Source organism: Scophthalmus maximus, chromosome 14 (genome assembly GCF_022379125.1).
Source record: "Scophthalmus maximus strain ysfricsl-2021 chromosome 14, ASM2237912v1, whole genome shotgun sequence".
NCBI lineage: Eukaryota > Metazoa > Chordata > Actinopteri > Pleuronectiformes > Scophthalmidae > Scophthalmus > Scophthalmus maximus.
The window spans coordinates 13,397,606-13,419,677 of record NC_061528.1 but is presented as its reverse complement, the minus strand read 5'-3'; the positions used below and the strand labels follow the sequence as shown (position 1 = coordinate 13,419,677).

General features: G+C 42.1%; 1 protein-coding gene across 2 annotated transcripts in view; it reads left to right on the top strand.

The window, feature by feature from the left end:
* Nucleotides 1–13,677, top strand: part of cps1 (carbamoyl-phosphate synthase 1, mitochondrial) — a 41,254-nt gene extending 27,577 nt beyond the window's left edge. The window contains exons 30-38 of one of the 2 annotated variants that reach the window (XM_035604401.2): nucleotides 1,727–1,834; nucleotides 2,021–2,110; nucleotides 2,383–2,553; nucleotides 7,356–7,430; nucleotides 7,564–7,662; nucleotides 9,737–9,796; nucleotides 9,968–10,083; nucleotides 11,578–11,707; nucleotides 11,831–13,677. In XM_035604401.2, the coding sequence (XP_035460294.1) occupies nucleotides 1,727–1,834; nucleotides 2,021–2,110; nucleotides 2,383–2,553; nucleotides 7,356–7,430; nucleotides 7,564–7,662; nucleotides 9,737–9,796; nucleotides 9,968–10,083; nucleotides 11,578–11,707; nucleotides 11,831–11,944 (963 nt within the window). In that variant the 3' untranslated portion in view covers nucleotides 11,945–13,677. Of the gene's footprint in view, nucleotides 1–146; nucleotides 1,694–1,726; nucleotides 1,835–2,020; nucleotides 2,111–2,382; nucleotides 2,554–7,355; nucleotides 7,431–7,563; nucleotides 7,663–9,736; nucleotides 9,797–9,967; nucleotides 10,084–11,577; nucleotides 11,708–11,830 lie in introns of those variants that run through there. The other variant, XM_035604403.2, reaches the window with a different exon arrangement.
* Nucleotides 13,678–22,072: the final 8,395 nt, after the last annotated feature.

Genomic DNA, 22,072 nt, shown 5'->3' with positions numbered 1-22,072 from the left:
TCCACCTTGCAGCTTTCTTGAGAGCATGATCCAAACGACTCCACACGCGACGCAGCACTTCCTTGGGTCCTGAGCAAAACATCTGCCGTGGCATAGTAGTGTCCCCCAGCAGTGCTCGAGTAAACACTTCTTTTGTGTTTCAAAAGCTCAAACAAACAACGTGACCTGAGGTGGTGATGTTCCCTGGAGCAAGCAGACACGCTGCATTCGGTTCATGGAATATGAACACCAGGTGTGGCTTTAAAACCAAAATCACTTTCTCTGGCATGTTCACGTCCATCCCGAACCCTAACCCTTCCATCACGGAATATCTGAAATGTGAATTTGCGGCAGCCAAAGGAAAAAACTAATTATAGGGTTAATACATAACGTTCATGATTAAGCAAACATCAGGTGACCAATTCCTGTTGGTTTTAAACAAACTGATGCCACAACGTGCCTGCTGCTCTGGCCTTGTAGTTTAATTTTTCCTTTTTCCTCACATCGAGGAAGATTTTTACAGAGATTATTCCATTAATAATTGGACTGACACCTTGTTTGACCACATTTTTAATTCATAACAGTAACATTGTTATTCAGCGTTCATCGTTTCTCCATCATTTCTCAGTTGAAATTGAGAGGTTTGAGAGATAGACGGAGCCCAGAAGATGAATATAGTTGAAGTAATCTCATTCATGTTTTTTTGCTTGATTCTATTCTCCTGCTGTAGTATTTGTTGTTGTTTTATTAATGTCACATAGATACACGCCCAACGTTGTGTTAAACCTAATCTATTTCAAAAAATCTCCAACTTAAAATATAAGAATACATTTATTGGAATATGTTTGAATTGATTGATCTGTTCTCCTGTTGAACTGCATATTCTTCAACTTCTGAAGACAAACCAACAAGCCAATGGATCAAAAGGGTAAAACGTGGCTCTTGATTAAGATGAATGTTCATGAAGAGGTAACTTCCACCAGCACTGGTTCCCAGTAATCACAAACACTTGTTTTGCTCGCATGCTATTAAATATTTGCTCTTCACTCCTGAATAAACTGGAAAATGTATTTAACCATATGACTCGCTGTGAATGACAGAGCCACCTGGGTACTTGCCCTGAACGACCTGTCTCTTTTTCGATTGTGTAGGCTGTGGGAGTCATTTCAAGGGTGTCAGTTTGAACGTGGGCAATCCGGCTGTATGGTAGATTTTCTCCCTCTACTTTTCCCTGAATACAGCCCGTCCTTTATCTTCAGTGTCCCATTAACAAGCTGTCCATTCATTGAATACCAAACAGGCTTCATTATTCCCGGCCAGGCTCAGTGTGTATGTGTGAGAGAGGGAGGGAGAGGAAAAGTCAGAGATAATACGTATTAATTACAGGCTCTATCTGAAGAGTGCTAATGAATGCTGTGGTTAGCAGCAGTTTAAATGAACTAATGACACCGCAGCTCATTTGCAGACACGCACATTCGCGTTGAGTTGCTTGGCGATAAAAATCTCCTTTCCCGAGGGTGAAATGTTGGAAGTTATTCTTTTGACACTGCGTCTCCACGTACGCTGTCATTTACCAGCTCTTGTCTACAAATATGAGTCCTTTGTCCTGAGCAGACTTTCAATTAGTGTTAACCTGACTTGGTTTATTTATTTCCACCTATATGCACAATGCATCGCGCACAGTTTTTTGTCCGTATAATCTGCTTGCAAATACTGTGGGACTTCATCACTGCGTATTTGTTTCCAGGTTCTGGCCCATGCCATAACAGAGCACGTGGAGGACGCTGGGGTACACTCAGGAGATGCCACCCTAATGCTGCCAACCCAGAGCATTAGCCAGGGGGCGCTGGAAAAGGTCAGCCAAGTCATCCTCAGCATTTACATATTCAAACCATATCAATTGTGCTGTCATTTTTGATGTTTCCATAGGAAAAAAGTTCTTTTAATCATCATTTGGCAACGGTTTACGGTACGGTTTACGGTCAGCCTCCTATACATATATTTTTGTATGTGTCTGATTTTCTTTTTCCATTGCTTTCAGGTGAAGACTGCCACCCGCAAAATTGCCAAGGCATTTGAAATTTCTGGGCCCTTTAACACCCAATTTCTGGTCAAAGGCAATGATGTCATGGTATGTAATATTTCTCAGGGTATGACTTAAATGATAGAGCTGCATTTTAACACCTGGTCGCAGCAAATGCACTTCACTCACAACTTGAAATCCCCTTGTGTTGGGCTTTTATGATCAATGTTGCCTTCAGTTTTGATATCCCAGCTACAGTATGCATATAGAAAATATTGGGGATATAATATATTTTTGGGGGGTTAGTTGAGCTATGATTGGCCTTTGCAAATGTGTATCTGCTTTTCTGCAAAGACAAAAAATGTTGTGTTTCCTTCTAGGTCATAGAGTGTAATCTGCGGGCGTCACGCTCCTTCCCTTTTGTATCAAAAACAATCGGCGTGGACTTTATCAATGTGGCAACCAAAGTGATGGTGGGAGAGCCTCTGGATGAGGCCAGCCTGCCCTCTCTGGAGAATCCCATCATTCCTGAAGACTACGTGGGCATCAAGGTGAGAAGGAAATCTGATGTTTACAACTGATTAAAAATGTATTAAATATATAGATAGATATTTACATAATTTATCCCCATCTGGGAAATTCAATCCAAAGAAAACACTCTGACACGTCTCATTAGGCACAGGTGTGTGTAAATACTACAGTTAATGTTTTGAATGATCCACTTCACTTGAAAAGGGCATAGAAAAAAAAATCTCATCTACAGTATGAGTTTTAGAATACTGTATTTTCAAAGTGGTTGTTTTTGTTTTATAGTTTGCCTGATGGAATTCATACAAAGGTGAGTCAGACAGGGTCAATGGTAACTGTGATGACTCTATTGAATCATTTAAATCTTTAACACTTGGGTGGCTGCCAAACACAGTGGCACTTCAATCACACAGGGAACTGTTGGTGGGCTGGAATTCTGGGCCTGGCATAGGTTTTTAATAGCATACACCATGTTTGAAAGGGTTTGAAATGCCTATGAAGTTGTGAGTTTGTTCCCAACTCATTCGAAAACATGTAATTACTAAACTAAAGTGCAAACATCTAGAATTCTGAGATTTTAATAGCCCCGACTACAATGATGAATTTAGGGGTATTATTACTTTTCTTACAAGTCCCTAATAATCTTGTCTTTGAACTTCCCAAAGTCTGATGTATAATGTACGGTAAGAAAATTACTTCCTATGTAAAGAGCCCTACATGTATGATTATTTAATGGGTAGTGCGAGTTCTTTTGTTGCAGTTTTCATTGGATCACGCAACAAAGACGGCAATTACTGCTCCATGCCTCTACCTTGGCACGGTGGTGGGGAGTAATAGGTGCTTTCTCATGCCGGCTGGGAGGCTTACTTCTTCTTAGATTGGGTATGAGAGACTTTACGTGACGCCAGATGTTCCAAAGCTATTTTTTCCCCAAGTAATTTCTCCCTCTAATTACAACAGAGCTGCTGTAACAATGGCTGTAGTTTGGAGCCAATCACGCAGGTATAATCCCCCACTCTTCCCTGCCACCTAAAGTTTTCAATTTCTTAGCTGCACAGTGGTGAAGAATATTAATCAGGGCTCTGAATACTCCCGGCACCGGGCTTAAAAGACTTCTAGAGTTTACTTGGGAGTCGATGATACAGACTTCATATACCCTGCCCTGATACGGGCTGTGCTGGAAACCCTGCCGCAATACATGACAACTGTTGAACGGAGTCGTGCTAATTTATTTCTTTTTGTTAAACATATTACTGCCACCATAACATAAAGCCCTCACTGTAAACACACTGTGATGTCTGAAACCATTATCCAGCCTTAGTAGCCTGAATTGTGTGCCATCAATAAGTACACCCTCAGCCTTTTTCCTCACTGTACTCACTGTACTATCACAAGGCTCAATTCATTGCCATCCAGAGAGACCATCTTCATTTATCTGTCTCATTCCCCCTCGTCCTCACTCTGTTGCGCTTACAGTCTCTTTTTTTTCTGACACTCCCTTGTTTGAGGCCATGTTGTTTTCTTTTCGCTAACAAGTCCCAATTGTGTAATTTCTGTCTCTATATACAAACTCATAGGAACAATAACACATTTGTATTTATGACATTGAGACAAAGAAGTGCATGAAAACAACATTTGAGGAGGAGGAATCTGATTCGGTGTCTGTCCCCAGCGCACACTTAATGGCGGCAGAAAAATAACCTCCAACCATTGGATGTTTTGTCCCCTTGACCGTGGCCTTCTGAAATAGACACATTCTTGAGAGCCTAATGACTCAAGAAAAATAAGCTTGGAACGTCACGGACATCGTCAACACAGAAACACTGGAAAGGAGTCCACATAATATCGTCAAGTGTTTCCCAAACAGTTTAACTTCATGTAATGGTTACCACACATCACCGCCCTGACAGAAACTTTGTGCACCTTTTATACTATACTATATGAGGAACCTTTTTGCTTAATCTCAAACTCAATCTCCTTCAGATAAGGGAGAACCCCTGTGAAGTTGGGGCCCTCTCTGGTTGAAGTGTCAGCTTCACAACCCTGTTCCCAATACTACATCCCACAATTAATGAAACACATCGAACCCTTATAAAGCCACAACAAACACACCACGGTTTAAGCAACTGCAAATATTCCCAGTCAAACCTATTCTCACATGTCAACCTTTCCAAGCGAGTTGAGTTGGAGTTTTATCTGGTTTTATTATAATTTTACAAAGCTGATGATAATAATATTCCAAATAGAAAGAAAAGGGATTAAATAAAATGTATGCAAAAGACCTTGACAAAAAGACCAGGATCCCCAGGAACCCAAAAAGCTGTCCAGAACAACACCCCCAAAAAATTGCAATCTTCTTATTTTTTCTTGTTGTAAGACCATCATTACTCATTGGTTACAAACATGCATAATAACTTTGTTCTAAGATTTATGTCGAAACCCTTAGAACTCAAAAACCATGTTTATATCAGAAACGATGGAATCTGTCAAGGCTCCTCCTACATCCTGGCAAAAAGCACCAAGCGAGGAGTCAAGGTTCAGGTGATTTGTGGTTTCCTCACGTTAAGGTACAGAATAAGGTGTACAAAAGTGGTAAATAACGCTGAGTCAGACAGACATAAAAAACCCAGCACTTATCGAAAAAGCCTTTAGTCTTCAGGGTCTTCTGCAAAATTAGACATTGTTAGTCAATTTAGTGTCACCATGGGATTACAAGGCGATAGGTCATCTCCGAGGTCAAGAAATTAAGCAGGGCTGTCGCCGCAATACCTTGGCAATGCTGAAATAACCTACCTGGAGCATCTTTGTGACTACCAAGTAACCAAGCTGAACATGCTCCCTGCTATTTACACTGTGAAATCTACACCAACAACCTAAGCAGTCACCTCGCATTGGCCATCATAACATTTAAAAGCAGTCAACTGTTTTAGTAAGAAAAGCCCTAGAATTCAATTTGTAATGCCCTGCAAACCAGTTAGCTCTCCTTACCACAACCGGTCCATGTGAGTGTTCAGAAAATGGAAACGCTTGATCTTTTGTTAGAATATCAAAATATCCACCAATTACAATATCAGAACCACGTCTGGACATTGTCATTCAAAAGTCTCTAGTTACAAATACAGCTGTTAATTCCCATTCAGCTGTGAAAATTAAGACATTTTTACACTCCCACCTCAAATAAGTCCCCACTGTCTGCAAAAATGTTATGTAGAAGTGTCTTACTTCATTCGTTCCCTTTTCCACTGGAGCTCAGCTGGTGCCCCAAGATAACATTGTTCATGTGGTGGAGCCTCACAGTTGTACTGCCTGTTAGGAGTGGGCGGTCGGTGTGGGACAGGGAGATGGGTACGTAATGTTTGTGTGTGTGCTGGTTAGATGTTGTGGTTAGAGAGGCTTGGCTATTGTGACAGAGTCACATACATTCTGTTCCAGAGACATTCCAATTTAATTTTGGAGGACACCGCATTGCAAATGAAACCACTGAGTTCTTCAAAATTCGCTTCACGAAAAAAGGCTCGTGAATGGTTTCTCATTTTCAGAGCATTTAAATCTCCCCAGGTGACGGCGATGCCATTGCTCTGCCGTCTTCCCTTCCCCTTTTCCTCTTGTTTGTTGTTATATTATATTTCCACTTTCATTTCTGCTTCATAGTTTTAATGAGTAAGACAACGATGCTAGAGGTAGATTTGGTTCTGCAGTTGGCGTGGCGGACATGGAGCCTTTTTCATTCAGATGATTAAATTGACACATTTTATTGTCGTGTCCTTTTATTGCACATCAAATGTTCCCCCTCACTGTTATTCCCTCTCTGTGCATGTTCCTCTCCCTCCATTTCATCTTCTTTCTTAAGTTACATACGACCAATTTATCTCTGCAAACGACCCGGTCTTTTTCTGAGTCTTTGAACAAAGCCACGATAAGCGTTCCCTGGCTGCATTCCCTTCTCTTCGTCCATACTTCCATTAGTATGCTAACATTACATTCAGCTGATTAGATAGCCCGCTTCAAGGATGAATCCCCCCCTTGTGGTCCTCGCCTGTGTGTGTGTGTCTCTCTTCTAGTTAATGGGTTTTGTCTGCTTTTACATGGAGAAATACTGGCTTTCCAAATTGTGCTCCACTATTCTTAATTTGCCCTTAATACAATAATGCTCTACACAGACGCCACAGAATTTGCGTCTGTCTCACACAATCTCCTGCTGCGTTTGTAATATGTGAATGTCAAACTCCAGAGTACTGAGAACAGCTTAAAGTCTACTGTTCCTGTACTTTCCTTTCAGTCATTTTCTCCTTCCTATCACCTCCATTCAAATTTGTAATTTTAGCTTTTCCTTCACCTCTCTTTTCCTTTTGTTTTATTCTCTTCCACTTTTCCCCTGCTTTTAATCTCCATTAAATATTGTTTTTTTTTTCTTCTGTCGTGTTTTTCTTTCTTTCATTCCTTCCTTTTCATTTAATCTCTTTCATTTCAAGTCTTCTCATTAATTTGATCCACTGAAGTCTTTTTATTTTATTTTGTCTCTCTTCTTTGTCTCGACTTCCCCACCCGTCCTCTCAGTGATCTTTTAATTTTCCATTTTCATTTCTCCTCCTCCTTTTCTCCTCTGGCTCACCCTGGCATTATCACACCACCTACCTCCTTTCCCCTTCTTCTCAGCGTGGAGACAGCATGTTAAACAGGCTGTTAAAGGGACTGGTGTCCTGCCGTTTAAGAAGCCTCCGTTCTGCTCAGATTGTCCCCTTTCAGTCCGCATTACATGTGGTCATTTCCTATTACTTCAAAAGCATGTCAAAGCAAATCCTCCACTCTTCTGTTCTTCGACCAGGCGCCCATGTTCTCCTGGCCACGGCTGAGGGATGCAGACCCAGTGCTCCGCTGTGAGATGGCCTCCACCGGAGAAGTAAGCACATCAAAAATATTACGACCCAGCATTTGCTGTTTATACTTGAATATTTATTTCTCTTTCATCTAATTTGGAGAGTCGGCATCGAAAGTTACTCCCGTGGGGTGTGTTCATGTTGTTGTTCTTGCAGGTAGCTTGTTTTGGACCAAACATTTATTCAGCCTTCCTGAAAGCGATGCTCTCCACAGGCTTTAAGCTGCCACAGAAGGGCATCCTGATTGGCATTCAGGTAAGACTACAGCCATATGGAGGTCCACTTGCCTCCTGTGTGTGTTTGTGTGTGTGTGTGTGTTTCCCTTTGGTGCCTCCTGCCCACAACACACTAAATGTGAGGGGCCTTCTGAACAAATCTTGTAGGCTATCGCCTTTCTTACAATTCCAGCCTGGCACCCCTGCAGTTTGTGTCACACCAATCAGACCTTGGTTGTTGTGACCCCCCTGTGACCTAAAACTATGATCAGCTCTCAAGTGGTCATGTGTGAAGAGGCTCAAATACAGTAATTGATGTGTGGGTGGTTTTACACCTGAATGAATAAGGCATGGCAGGTTTATTTGTGTGGCACATTCCAACAACAAGGCAAAAAAAAGTCATGTAGACAAAAGATAAATAAATCATAATAATCGGAGTAAAAGAAACAATGCAGTGTCAGTAACTATTTAAAACAAAAATGAATCCCACCTCAAATCTCCCTAAAGAAGTCTTGAAACATTGCTTTTTGCGTCGTGCTGTAAAAACATCTCTGCCCAGTCCACGTCCGAAGAAAGGGACAAAATGTGAGCCTGAGCACTGTATTTTAATTTAAATGACACCACATTAGATGAGTTTTCGTAATTAAGTCTTGCTGCCACCCTGGGTCTGCCACGCCGCGAGGTTGACTCATGCAGCTCGAAAACAAAGCAGTCACAACACTAGCAGTGTAATTGGTGCTCATGGGGAAGAGGTCCACTTCAGGGCAAGTGCCTGGGGTCACGTACACACTGCAACGTGGCTGACGAGCATCAACGTAGGAGGTTGACAAATCCAGAACGTACAGAGAAACACTTTTATTCAGAGTGTCTACTGGATTCAATCGCGGTGTTGGTTTGGTTTGGAGACGACGTCTGTGGATAATTTGTCTCATGGTAAAAAACCTCCTGATCCCTTCACGTCACCAAACTGCTTTTTGTGTAAATGTTTTGCTCGAGAAAACTATAAATTGTCCATTTAAAATAAGATCAACACACTTAAGCTACAGTGCTTATGTCAAGAGCTAACTCTGGCTGACATTTGTCATTCTTTGTTGTCTAGACATCTTAAATGTTAACGTTTCAAATTTGCAGCTTGATTTGTATCTATTGGTGCCAATCTTTTCACAGTATCATCTGCTGTGAAGACAAAATAGTGAAGTATATTAAAATTGCTATACACTAATTAGGGCAGTGCGATGTGAGATTATTTAGGGTGTGACGATAGAAAAAAACATCTATTTTTCATTTAATGCTCTATTGTTTATAATATTGTGCAACAATCCACTCTTCACGGAAACATTTTTCATAGTTTGTACGATGGCTTGTGTTTTTTTCTATAAGCAGGAAACTTGCAAACAGACAGGCACTAGTGTTTTTTAAATTTAAATCAAACAGGCAGGAAGTGTTGCAGAAAATATCCCTTCAAAGATATTGCTCTAAGTACATAGAAAATGACAATGTTAATATATGTAAAAAGAGATGGCCTGTATTGTATGTCAAACTGTATGATGATGTTTACGCAATAAAGTGTTATTAGTAAATGGAAAAGACGGTCATGACAGTAGTGTAATGGATCTGTGAGCAGCAGCCCTGGATGTTACTATCATTTTGATATATTATTGATATTCATTTTTACCATTTATATTACTGTAACATTGTTACATGAGTGATAGCATTATGACAAGTAATACTGTACCAATTTCTAGTTGTATATAATCTTTTATTTTGTTGTCCCCTTTTCCTGTTTTCTTAGTTTTAGTGTCATTCTGTTTTATATCCTTTTTGTAATAAATTATTGAGTGACAAACACAATTATATAACACAATGTGAAAAGTATCCAAATCTACATTCTTAATTACCATCGGGCTGAAACACCCTGGTTGCACAGAAAGATTAAAGGTTTGCAACAGGGACTAAGAGATGAATGCAGATTCAGAACAAAACTTTCAATGATGAACAGTACGCGACGGACTTAGTCTTTATGTATAAACAAACCCATACCAAAACATTCCCTCTGCTGGTGTTTATATGTCGCATCATTTTGTTTTTCATAAATCTGTCTGCTTCCCTTCCAGCAATCGTTCCGACCCAATTTCCTGGCCACAGCACACCAACTGAAAGAGGAAGGCTTCAAAGTGAGTGCTGAAAGCTTGTATGTTTCAAATTCGGCAGACGTACTTTCAACATTGGTTGATGAGGCTTCATGGTTCTAATGTTTCTGCCCTTCATCACGAGGTTCCAAAAAGACGTACCCCCCATACAGTCCGAGACGTTCTTTGTGATGTTGCCTTGTTTCTGTCTTCTAGCTCTATGCTACCGAAGCTACCTCTGCCTGGCTGTGCGCCAACGACGTGCCTGCCACTCCGGTCGCCTGGCCATCGGGGAGGAAGGGAGGAGACACCAGTTTGCCTAGTATTAAAAGGTTGGTAAATGTGCATTTTAATGCGAAAATGAATGTTTCATTCATTTGGAAACATGCATGGCAACATGGGAAACAAAGGCAGCTAATGGGAAACTCGGTGAGTCAAAATTTTTAGGGTGAGACTCGGTTTTGGTTTTCCTAAGGCTGTGCTTAAGTAATATGTAAACTAGGATTCATTAGATCCAAAATTGGAATATATAATCAGCATAAGATACTGCCTTAAGATCTAAGGGCATAGCCCCTTCATTATCACCCTAATATGCTAACAAGATCAAAGAAGATGTAGCAGACTCTGAAGTCTACAGTCATTACATAAACCAGACTGGGGCTTGAATAGTGAGGATGAGGAAAGTCTTATGTCAGACCAATGCCAAGTCATATTTGGGGGGAAATTAAAAAAACAAGTGTCTTGGTTCTCATTTGGCCATGGCCATGTGTAACCTTGAAAAAATAACTTTGATTTACATTTTAGTTGATTGCACTTAAATTAAAGTTGAACACACTTCCTCTAGTTATTGCTGAAAATGCCTCCGGTCACTCTTGCCTTGGAACGTGTTCAGTTGTCAGAAGTAGCCTACAACCTTTTTTTTTTTAAGCCTCCAGCAACACAGAGTAATTGTGGCAGGCTGACGGTGACGGAAATATTCAGGTAATGATTCCTCAAACAAGTCCTGATCATCCTGGGGTGAAGCCATCTGGACCATTTGTTTGGAAAAGAGCTCGTGAAGAAGAGGATGTAAAGGGAATTTAATGGGCCTAGACCGAAACAACACACACACACACACACACACACACACACACACACACACACACACACACACACACACACACACACACACACACACACACACCCACACCCACACCCATGACTGGATGGCATCAGCTGTGTGAGGTGGCATAGAGGCCAATCCTTTATAAAGAAATGACCTTCGCCGTCACTGTTGTCTGTCCTCCATATTTTCTTTGAGAGTTCACACCTAAATCAGTGGTGTCTGTGAAAGGCCTCCAAATGAAAAAGGCTGTACGGAACTCAGTGCTTCAGTGTGTACATGTGTGCGATGAATGAGAGAGATGCTATAAGTATTATATTAATTTCAAACACAGCTACAAAAGGTCTTTTTTTGGGGGGGTTTGTCAGCTCAATGATCAAAAAATGCACGGAGACTTCCAATAAACTAAACTTCATTTTTCAGTCAAAAAGCTGTAATTTACAAATGGCATTTCTCTCTAACAATTTGTCTGTTGATTGTAAGACCAGGGTCATAACAAGGTCATACAGAAAACATTTTGCCAAAGGACTACCTACTTCTACATCCAGCAGCAGACCAGTAGTCTGGGCAAACAGAGTAATATCTGGTCTGTCACATATTCAGATCATTTTCTCCATTATTCATTGGATGACCGGATGTCTGTTGAAAACATTGCACCTGGTGCATTCGGTTGTTTTAAATTCACTGCTGTATACTACAGGTTTTTTTTTGCTTGTTTTCACAGACTGATAAACGAGGGTCACATCGACCTTGTGGTCAACTTGCCCAACAACAACAGTCGCCAGCTGAAGGATAACTTTGTCATCCGCAGAATGGCCATCGACCATGGCGTTCCCCTCATCACCAACTACCAGGTCTGTCGATGTCACACTGCTATAGACTAGGGGGAAGAAGCGGTTCATGTGCTCAGTTTACCTTTACACGCTGTCTCTTTTGCCCGATGAGCTTCAGCTTATTGATTTTCTTCTGCATATTAGGTGGTGAAGCTGTTTGCAGAAGCGATTCACCACGCAGGTGAGCTCGACACGACCAGCCTCTTTCACTACCGGCAGAAAGAAAGCCAACAGAGAGCTGCGAGCCCGAAGAGCTAGAGCTTCCTCATTTTGTCCTTCACACTCATTTGGGGGTCACTTTTGTAATTCAGCAATATTAAGCGGGAGCAACATTTTATGAAATAATTTTTCGAAATTCCTTGTATCTGTTTACCAGTCCACATGTCTAGGTGTTGTTTTAGTTAGTTCAGTGGCAGGAGTTTGTAGTCCTTTGGGACTTGTCATAGCCTGTGCATCAAGAGGGACAGCTGCCCTAAAGTGAAGGCAAATCATCTTGATTGCCCTCTGGTGGCCGGCTGCAGTATAGGTTATAGACCCACCCTCCTCCATGTTGCTGGATGGGACCTGGGCCAAACTCAAAAGTCAAAGTTCCCGTCGAATGCTTTTTTTACTCAAGGAAGGTTTATAGGTAGTTTTAGGTATTTCTCCAGGTAGTTTGGTTTTATTTAGTTATGTGATGACATGCAAATGGGGTGAAACGTCACGATTGACAGCTGAGACGGACTCACGGCTCCGCGCCAAGATCACCCTTGCACGTCCTCTGACTCCCAATGACGTCACAATTGTAAGAGTGTGGCAACCGTATCCAGGATGTTTGAGCTTCATTTTTGTAAAGTGAGAGGAAGTGGAGACACGCCGTTCATCTTTATATGCAGTCTTATAGAGTAACTTAGACCAAAACGTAACCGTAATAGTTAGCGATGTTGACTACACCAGCCCTCATGACAAATTTCACACCAATATCTACTGTGATAATGTACCTGCTACAAGGGAATGTGCGTTATAACTAGTAATAGAAAAGTATTTTACTGTTAGTCAGTAATTCAATCATGCCAGTCTACTTGGTGTTTGTCCTCAAGCAGGACACCTAGTTATAATATTATTAATAAAGAAAGGCTTCTAAAATGGATTGTGGACCAGATGGTCTGCAGATCTGTCCTTACATATCATCGTCAAACAGGTGTCATGGCGCAGGGGGATAAACATTAGCCAAAGAGATGTTAAATACGTGGCAGTCCAAAAGTTCTTATTAATGGCTTATAAGTGAGATATAGAACATTTAATGAATTCATTATTAGTTTATGTTACTGTAAAAAGCTCTCATAAAAGGTGAGGTATCATAAAGTCATACCAGGAGGGTATTTACACTGCCTCTAGTTCAGTGTTGCTCATTTGTTTTTTTGGTTTTGTTTTCATGATTAATGGACCTATGTGAATTTGCAATTTGACTTTGCAATGACAGTTTTCAACTTGTCAGCTCTCCCTGAGTTCATTTTAATACCAATGGTATTGGTAAATTCTTCAGGTTCATATAGTTTTGATATTTAGTTAAAATGTTATATAGTAAACATGTTCTGTATGAATAACTTTTTAGGATGTAGATAAGGTAGTTGTAATCAATGTAGTCATTTTCTTTTACTTCATTTTTTCATTTTTTCAAGAGCTTGAGCCTAATTTTTAAAGTTTTGTAAGTTGATGAAAAATGAGCTGTTCATTTACTTTACATACATATATAAGGACGTTTCAAAGAGAGTCACTTCATGAACCTTTTTCCGCATTTTTGAAAGATCACAGACATTTTTGTTTTCCATTAATTGGCAGCCCACCACATTTTTCCATAAATTTTCTTTAAACTAATTTTGAGAATCACTCAGTACATTTAACTTTGAACAGAAATAATTCAACCACTTTTACATTCTGCTGTTTTGTTGATGTACAGTATATGCTTTGTACAAATCCACTGAAACACAATGAAGTCCGCTCTCACATGATGTCTGCTCCGTGTGTGTTGTTTCTCACAGGACATGCATTAGAATCAGCCTTCTGTCCCACACGACAGCCTCTGCTTCATGCCCATTCACACAAAATATAACGTTATTGGAACAAGTCCGGGTGACCTGAGCTGCATGCAGCAGATATACAACAGCGTAGCATCAAATGGAGTGTTGTGTTTACTGTTATTTAAAGTGTTCTCTTTACTGACAGAAACAGAATGCAACATTCAAAAATTCAATGAATTGATGTAGGAAAATGTTGTCTTCAATGAGCTCTTTATATCTGCGTAGCCCAAAAAGGACCTTTGAATTTATTATGTTACCCGGAGAACACGCCTAGAAAGGGAGGGGGTATTATGTCAAGTGCAAACTCACTACAAGAGAGAAATCTCAAACCCCGCCACTAGATGCAACTAAATCCTACACATTGAACCTTTCAAAAAAAGTATTTTCAAAATGTTTCTGTCATTAAAGTCTATTAATGCTTACAGTGTGCATTTACAAGTCCCGAGTCTGACAGAAGTATTGAGTGTGGAGTAACTTTTTCTTTCTAACTTATTCTTCAGTTGAGCTTTCTTGTAGTGGGACCTTTTCGTGCAGATTCCCAAAAATGAAGAAAAAAAATGCTGACTTCAGGGGGGTAAGTACACACTCAATAAGTACGTTGTGGGGATGAAATCCCCATGCATTTTTCATGTTTCCAAACCCAGTTTGTCTTCATCCTCCTAAGTCTATCTTTTCCCTTTTAAAGCCGAAGATCACGGTTTGAAAATTACTTCTAAAGAAGAATAGATCTCACCTCCATGCCCGCTTGGCGCTCGTCAGGGAAGGTGTGACTGTTTGGCTTGGAGAATCTGGTTAACCGCCTCGCCTCTGTGAAAGGGGAAGAATCCAGCGAAGTGACCCCTCTGGGGCTATCATCCACACGGTGGATGAGACTGTCCCAAACAAGCCCAGGACGAGGCGCAACACGGGAATAAACGGCAAACCGATTCACCAGCAAACACATGGTTGATGTTGTTATAAGGCTGCTCCAGCATACTGCGAGAATACCTGCTCCAGGTTGCCATTTACAGGCACCATTCTTTCCAAAGAGTGCCAATATTGATCTGCCTGCAAATCCCGCCTCAACCGTCCTCCGGCAGTTTTCCCTCGGCTCGTCCAGCTTCACCTCCTCCGCCTCGGCTCCGGGAGCAGGGGTGTTCAATTAGAGGTCCAAGAGGTCCTGTTGAAGGAAAACTTCCTCGAGCCAAGGAGAGAGTGGTGTGGCCCTCTGGCTCTCCAGCCGTGCCAGGAAAGCTGCGATTTCTCTCCAGAACGGACCAAAGGTGCCTCTGGTGAGCCGCCTCACGATGTTGAGCAGCGTGAGCTGATGCTGACGGTAAAGAGTCTGAAGAGGGTTTTCTTGTTCTCTCGTTTCAGAGAAACACCTATGTGGGAATCATTTTTAGGGAGTTCCCTCGTAACTCGCACCTGTTATCAGAAAAGTGCACCGCCGCCGTGTTATCATATATTCCTTGAAGAAGCTTGTAAAAACCTCAATCATGTCTATAGTTTGTAATTTCAATTTTCTTCCCCTCTCCTCATAAGGCAGCTCTTTGAGACGTGGAACCCTGAACCTTTTCCACTTTTTTAATGTTTTTTTTCTAAATCCAAGGGACACCAGACAGAACTTGCAAATTTAAGATGAGATCTCATTCTGTTTTTTTATGATGGTAAAAATATTTCCCTCCATAGATTTTCAGAAGTTCTTCTTAAAGTAACATCCTCTCTGTAGGTAAATGTTTTTTTTATGTCGAACCAACATCCAAGCAGCAAGGATTCCAGTGGATTGAACATCTCGTGGCCTTAGATCGTTTATTTTATTTTATTTTTTTCCCCCGTGCCCCTCAGTTTTCAGGACTTAATAGGTTTGCTCTTAAGATTCGTTCTTTGCTGGCGTTCTCCCTGATGCTTTCAATAACTGTCAGAGTCTCAGAACATATGAGACGTACTAATAGTTCTGCCTTCGGGGAGAATGAACAGGTCCCTCCATTTCTGATTCTGAGCCTTTGTTTTCTGTCCACTTTCCTCTTTATGTATTATGCAATCTGACTCCCCACTGACTCATTCTACTTCCCCGACCATCTCTCGTCACCTTTCCCCCCCTGTATGCGCGTCTCCCTCCGGTCCGGTCGCACTTGACTGGCTGAGTAGCGTCACGTAACGCAGGCAGTGAGTCTGGGAGTTTTCTGGGCTGCTAAATCATCGCTGTGAAGGCTGCAAAAGCTGCGGCAGTTAAAGTAAAAAAAAAAAAAAAACGCCCCATCACAATGTAATAATCCTCAATAGTTGCTGTTAGTGGTGTGAACTTGTCAACGCCACTGAGGGATTCATTGTTCTAAAGTTTACAGAATTGCTCACACTGTGGTTGTGTGGTCACGGGATGCCTTACCCTCTTTACTGAGCATTTAAACTATTTTTGGTTTGGCGTAATTTATTCTGTGTAACTGCAGTTTCCTTGTCTTTGAAGGTGGCTGAGGATGTGAGAGGGAAAGAACAAGTGAGTGTGAAATGAATGATTAAAAAGGAAAAGTTCCATGTTTTTGCGTTCTCTCACCCAGCTCTCGTGTACAGAAAATAAAAAAAAAAAATGAAAAACCTCTAGATAGGCAACGTCTCGAATCCTGTGCAGGCGAGCTAATTCGAACTCGGCAGCCCAGGGCCATCGGAGTCACGATTCACTGCAGCCACAGTAACCAGGCAACGGGGCTGCTGCTGAAGTTCATTGCAGACAATAAGTCCAGGGTAGACCCCCTATGTCTTGTGCGGCGTGTCTGCAAAGCCCACTTTGATTAAAGTGCAGCGTTGTTGAATTTAAACTCTCAGAAGTCTGCAATACGAGCGTGTACGCTACATTTAGTCAGAGAATCTATGTGACCCCCCCCCCACCTCTCTCTCTCTCTCTCTCACACACACACACGGTCCACACTAGCTGATATGAATCACTGATTTCATTACAGATTAGATTGGACCAATTTGATCTCTTCTTAAGAAAGGAATTGCAAAAACGTATCTTGGGTCTTACACCTACAGCTTTATCTACTCTCTGTCGGGTGTCAAGTTTGGTGTCTCTTTTTTTTTCTCCATTTACAGAAATTTCTCAGAGTATTAATAAAGCCCATTGATGGTGTTGCTGGTGTCATGACCAGCTCGGAGAAAGAGCGAGCCAGTTCCCCAGTAATTAAACTATATTCAGCAGCAAACGTCGGTTCATAGAACATGACGGCTCGTATAAAAGACGGAAACTAAAGTCTGTCGGTGCCGTAACACAGCCATCCCTACTAATAAAAAAAAGAAACGCCTGCTCAATTTCAAACAGAATAACTGACACTGTCAGACTTTGTTCCTGCCTTTGTTTGTTTGTTTGTTTAGATTTTTTTACACAGAAGAATGATGCATCCAGCAAATGCTAAATAATGCACTGTTTCACTACATCGCTCTAGCTGGCATGAAAAACAGAGACCTGCTGTTCTTTCAACAGAGGGAGACAAAAAAAAATGAAGCTGGCTAATTGACATGCGTTTTTGCACGCTGTGTGAAATGAGTAATGCATTGAGGTGAGGACCAGGCCGGCCGTGCGTCGTTTGCAGTCGGAGGCCGGTCACTTATGCGCGCGAGTGTGTTCAGAGCAAGTGGCAACCCACGGCCACGTCACCCACTGGTTCGTGAACTCCCGTTTTGGAAGCCTCGAGTTTTTCGCTTTTTGACCCTTGTCTTCTTGGTTCCTTTTTTTTTTTTTTAGCCCCAAACGTGACCCACAGTATCTTATGTGGTGAGTGTTACAGACGCTTGTTATTTTCCCCCAGGCAACTATAGAATGTCAAGATGTGCTACGGTATAGCAAATTCAGGTGTGTAGTAATGTTGTTGTTTTTTTTGGAGCACTGACTTGCTCAGTGGTGTCCTGCCAAAGACCACAATGCATCATGATTTACATATTGTAAATATATAGACTCATGAACTGTATGCTTTTTAGAGTCATCTTCTCCTCGGAGCCCAATTCTACAAGGGGACAAAGGGGTTAACATAGGTTTTTTTCCGACCCACATTGTGAATATTTAAATGTCTTCAGTATGGGCAAGAATAAAACAATCATTTTTCATTGCGAGTGCTCATAACTGTAACTTTGATTACGATCTGACCTTATTTTTAGACAGATTCATACCTAACTGCAGCCAATTCCACATCGTTTATTAACTATGTCTTGATAGTGTATGTTAAAAAAAAAAAAATATTGAGGAGAAATCCATTAAGTTTCAATTACAGAGCGATAAAGACATCTATGCGTATGCGCTGCAGATGTCTCCAGTGGTTTGTCGCACTGCCCACCAACATCCACACACACTGAAACATATTTCGCGCACACAAATGAACACATGCTTATAATTTGATACTGTGGCATCAGCGCAAGTGTTTCACAAAGCCTCCGCTCTTCGCCTGCCCTAGCTGTTTTGATGTTAAACACCATTCTGACAGCAAGACACTACCCATTAGCTGTAATGTTACCCCATTCTCCAGAAGCGATTGTGCAGCTTAATTGTTTCCCTGCCCATCGAAACAGTTAGAGTTGCCATCTGCACAGAAATGATTGCCATAATGTGTTTCCATCTTGCTCCCACACAATCACCTATTGTTTGATTGGCCTCCATCCACCGCACGAGGTTCGGGCGTCATTTACAGCGAGTTATCCTGTGAGCCAATATAGCTGCAAGACTCCGCACGTGAATTTGCATCTGTCGATGGAGCTGCGGTGAAACAAAGCTTCGGAGCGTTTTTCCTTCCATGTTATGCGATTTTTTTTTTTTTTTTTCAGGAGCTAATTCTTACAAGGGAACCGAGTACACAGATTTCTCAATGGGCACCGGCTGTCGGGCAGATGGCCGGACGTTAAAAGATTTCCAGCCAACTATTTTCTTTCAAGTCGCGTCCCCCATCATTTCTTATAACCTCACAGCCATGAACTTTAACCGGTTGAAAGATTCTTATCATCGGACGTCTGGCTCTTGTGTTGTCAGAGAAACAAGCTGAGCGAACGGCGCCTCTCGCGACCTCTCCCGATGTCCTGTATTGGGGAAACGTTGATTTTGATTGTGAAATTGCTTCATTCGGTGTCGTTCGCGGTCGGCTTGTTTCGTAGAGGAGCAGGCCACTGTGTGGCTCATACGACTTCTGAACAATGAGCAATGAAAGAATCCGGACCTGAAGGCGAGCCGAGCGCCCGGTGACCGGCCGGCCAGCTGAGCTCAGTCAAAGTCGGCGGCAGCTCGGCTCACGTGCCGCTGCCTCTCCTAATGTCCTGTGTCCACTGAGGAGCTTTGAAGAAACACAGATATGTGAAACTGCTTCCAATAATTCATTTTTTTGAAAAAAAAAAAAAAAAAAAAGTGTTATTATTAATAATAATACTTTTATTTATATAGCACCTTTCAGAAGCAGCGCCACAAAGTGCTTTCACAAAAACATACAAAACGCACACAATTAAAATCAGCATTCCCACAGTAATACGGTTTTCAGGTCACATATCTGTATAAAAAAAAGACAATATAAAGAGACGACGTCACATAAAGCAAGTCTATAGAAATGGGTTTTTAAAAGTGACTGAAAAGAAGGCCCAGACTCGGGTCCATTTGTTTTTGAGAGGAGGAAACCTCCGCCGATACTATTCTATTTTGGAGTTATTCAGAACCATGTTTTATTTTGTCTGTTCATGCTGCAAATTGTAGTCTTAAAAATGATTTCTCCATCTACATATTTCCTCCCATGTTCTGCCTGTTTAAATGCTCAAAAAATAACACTGATAATATTTTCACTATTTGAAATACAAAAAAATGCATGAAACGAATTGTAATTGTGGTGGAACAATCTCAATTTCCTTAATCCCCAAACTGTGTTTGTCTTAACAATTGAGAAATCCGAGCTCCGCGCACTTATCCCCCATACATGTGAGGTAGCTTGCTTGATTGGCCAAATTAAATTACACCTTTCAAAATTGCTCCCTTGTTAACACACAATTAGGAAAACAGCGAGAGGAGCAGCAGCGATGGCAAATTCCTATTTGTTATGTTTTCACCTACCAGGTTTGGAGGGAGGACGTCGCATGTGTTTTTGCTATCAGCATGGCAAAACTTTCGCTCGGCACAATCACAACCCTTGTTAAAGCGAGAGAGGGTGGCAATTAAATGTTGCGGCGCATGGACGTTGATATTCTGGTGGCGTAGGGGATATTTCCCTGTACAGTCCGTGAAGGTTGGAGGCCCTGTCTAGAAAGTCTTTACTCATACATTTAACAAGTGGAGTGGATCATTAGCAGTCCACGGCGTGGAGAGGGGGTTTGCACCAAAAACAAATGAGCTTTGAATGTACATGTGGCCTTATAGTGAATGTTTTCTATGCCACCTCACACAGCTGATGCCATCCAGTCGTGTGTGTGTGTGTGTGTGTGTGTGTGTGTGTGTGTGTGTGTGTGTGTGTGTGTGTGTGTGTGTGTGTGTGTGTGTGTGTGTGTGTGTGTGTGTGTGTGTGTGTGTGTGTGTGTGTGTGTGTGTGTGTGTGTGTGTGTGTGTGTGTGTGTGTGTGTGTGTGTGTGTGTGTCATTCATTTTTGTAGTGATCAAAGATCCGAACTAAGAAAATCATAAATATTCTTGAAGAGGTGATGGTGGACATTGGGTTAGGTGGGTTAAAGAAAAATGACCGGTTCAGCGTTAAAAGTGATCCGCGGTACCAAACTGAAACCATTTCTTTAGTGCCGCTTTCGATTGAATTCTGCACCTGCGGCAAACTGGATCATCTTCCTATCTTTGACGCGGGGCGGGATTTTTGGTTGATTGCTGATGAAAAGTGGGCAAAAGTCAAACCCAGTACGGAGACTTAAAACAACCAAAGCACATTTAACAGCGCGGAGCCACTTGGGCCACATTTCCCGGAGAAACCACAGGGCCTCTATTAGGCTCAAAGCAACTCGCCGTCTGCCAGTTCACCCTGTGTGACACAGACACACACCGCCCAAGCAAAAAAAGGGCCTCAAAAATAGCATCAAAAGGCCTTTCATGAAAATGACAGATTTTGTCGGATTGTTAGGCGGACGGAAAAGCTCTCCCGCCAAGCTGGGTCCCTGTACTTAATGCATGCTTTCCTTCCTCGGCCTGAGGGTATAGATCTGCGCAGATGAGCGCTGAGTGGGTTCCCTCAAAAATGTGGGACTTTTAAGACGAGCTCCGCGAATAGAGCTGGCCCCCTCGCAGCTAATTAGAGACGTGCACAATGACTCAGTGCTGCTCGTGTCACCCAGCAGCACCGCTCAGACAGGCCTCATCAGCATTGCATAATTAATAAGAGCAACAACATTGCGAAACGTCTGAAGTCGCTCGGCAAGTGGCGTGTCGGAGGAGACGCCCGAGTCTCGAATGACGTGAGAAAAGTGACTGATGCGGTCAGTTTACGTCCGGGTAGGAGCTGTCATAGTCGTGAGTGGAAAGCCTTTCGTGGAACTCATTTAAAACTCTTTCAAATGCTCCGTACGAGAACAGCGAGATGAGGCAAGTGTAGGTCTCTCCAGTGGGCCTTCACAACAACACAACATTAAACATTTAACGTGGGTTCTGTTGCATAACTGGGTTTCTTTAAGCTCATTATGTTTGAATCTAGGCCACGTAAATATTTCACCATGGGCCACTGGTAAGTCCGATCCTCTGTTTTTATACCACACTGAAACCGTCTCATCAACCTAACAAGAAGAAAACAACCTAGATGCCTTTACCATTCTATACCAGACCATGTTAAGCATATAGTTGATTTACAACATTACCTGACTCAATTTCCCTCGTCCGGGGAAAAGGAAGGACAAAGCTCTGCCTTCTTCTGTTTTTTTTTTTTTTTTTTGGTTGCTGTCCAGCGTCTGCCACTTGATTAACGGAGCTTAAGGGCTATAGACGGTGAAAAGTGGTGGTCCGCTCCGTGATGGGAGCACCGGGCAGCTTGTGTCAGCCATTTTCAATTTAACACTCCCCGGGCCAAGGGGAACTATAACACTCACTATGTCGGGCAAAGTGGGGGAGTGGGAGAGCACACCAGGTGTGGCACAGCCACATCCATTACCCCACGGGGTAATGGAAGAAAAACAATAATGACATAAGATTGCTCATTGATTACCCCCCATTACAATACAGATGATGCCCATCTTCAAAACTCAGTGGAGGTGACAACCCTCTCTCCTCCCCCTCCCCCCCCTCTCTCTCCAAAATACTTATCTGCTATTTATGTGATGCACTCGCCCATCGGTGGGCTGTAGGCTGTAGAAGAATGTGGGAGCTGAAATGTAGCCCGGGTGTGCGGGGTACGTGGAGGTCTGAC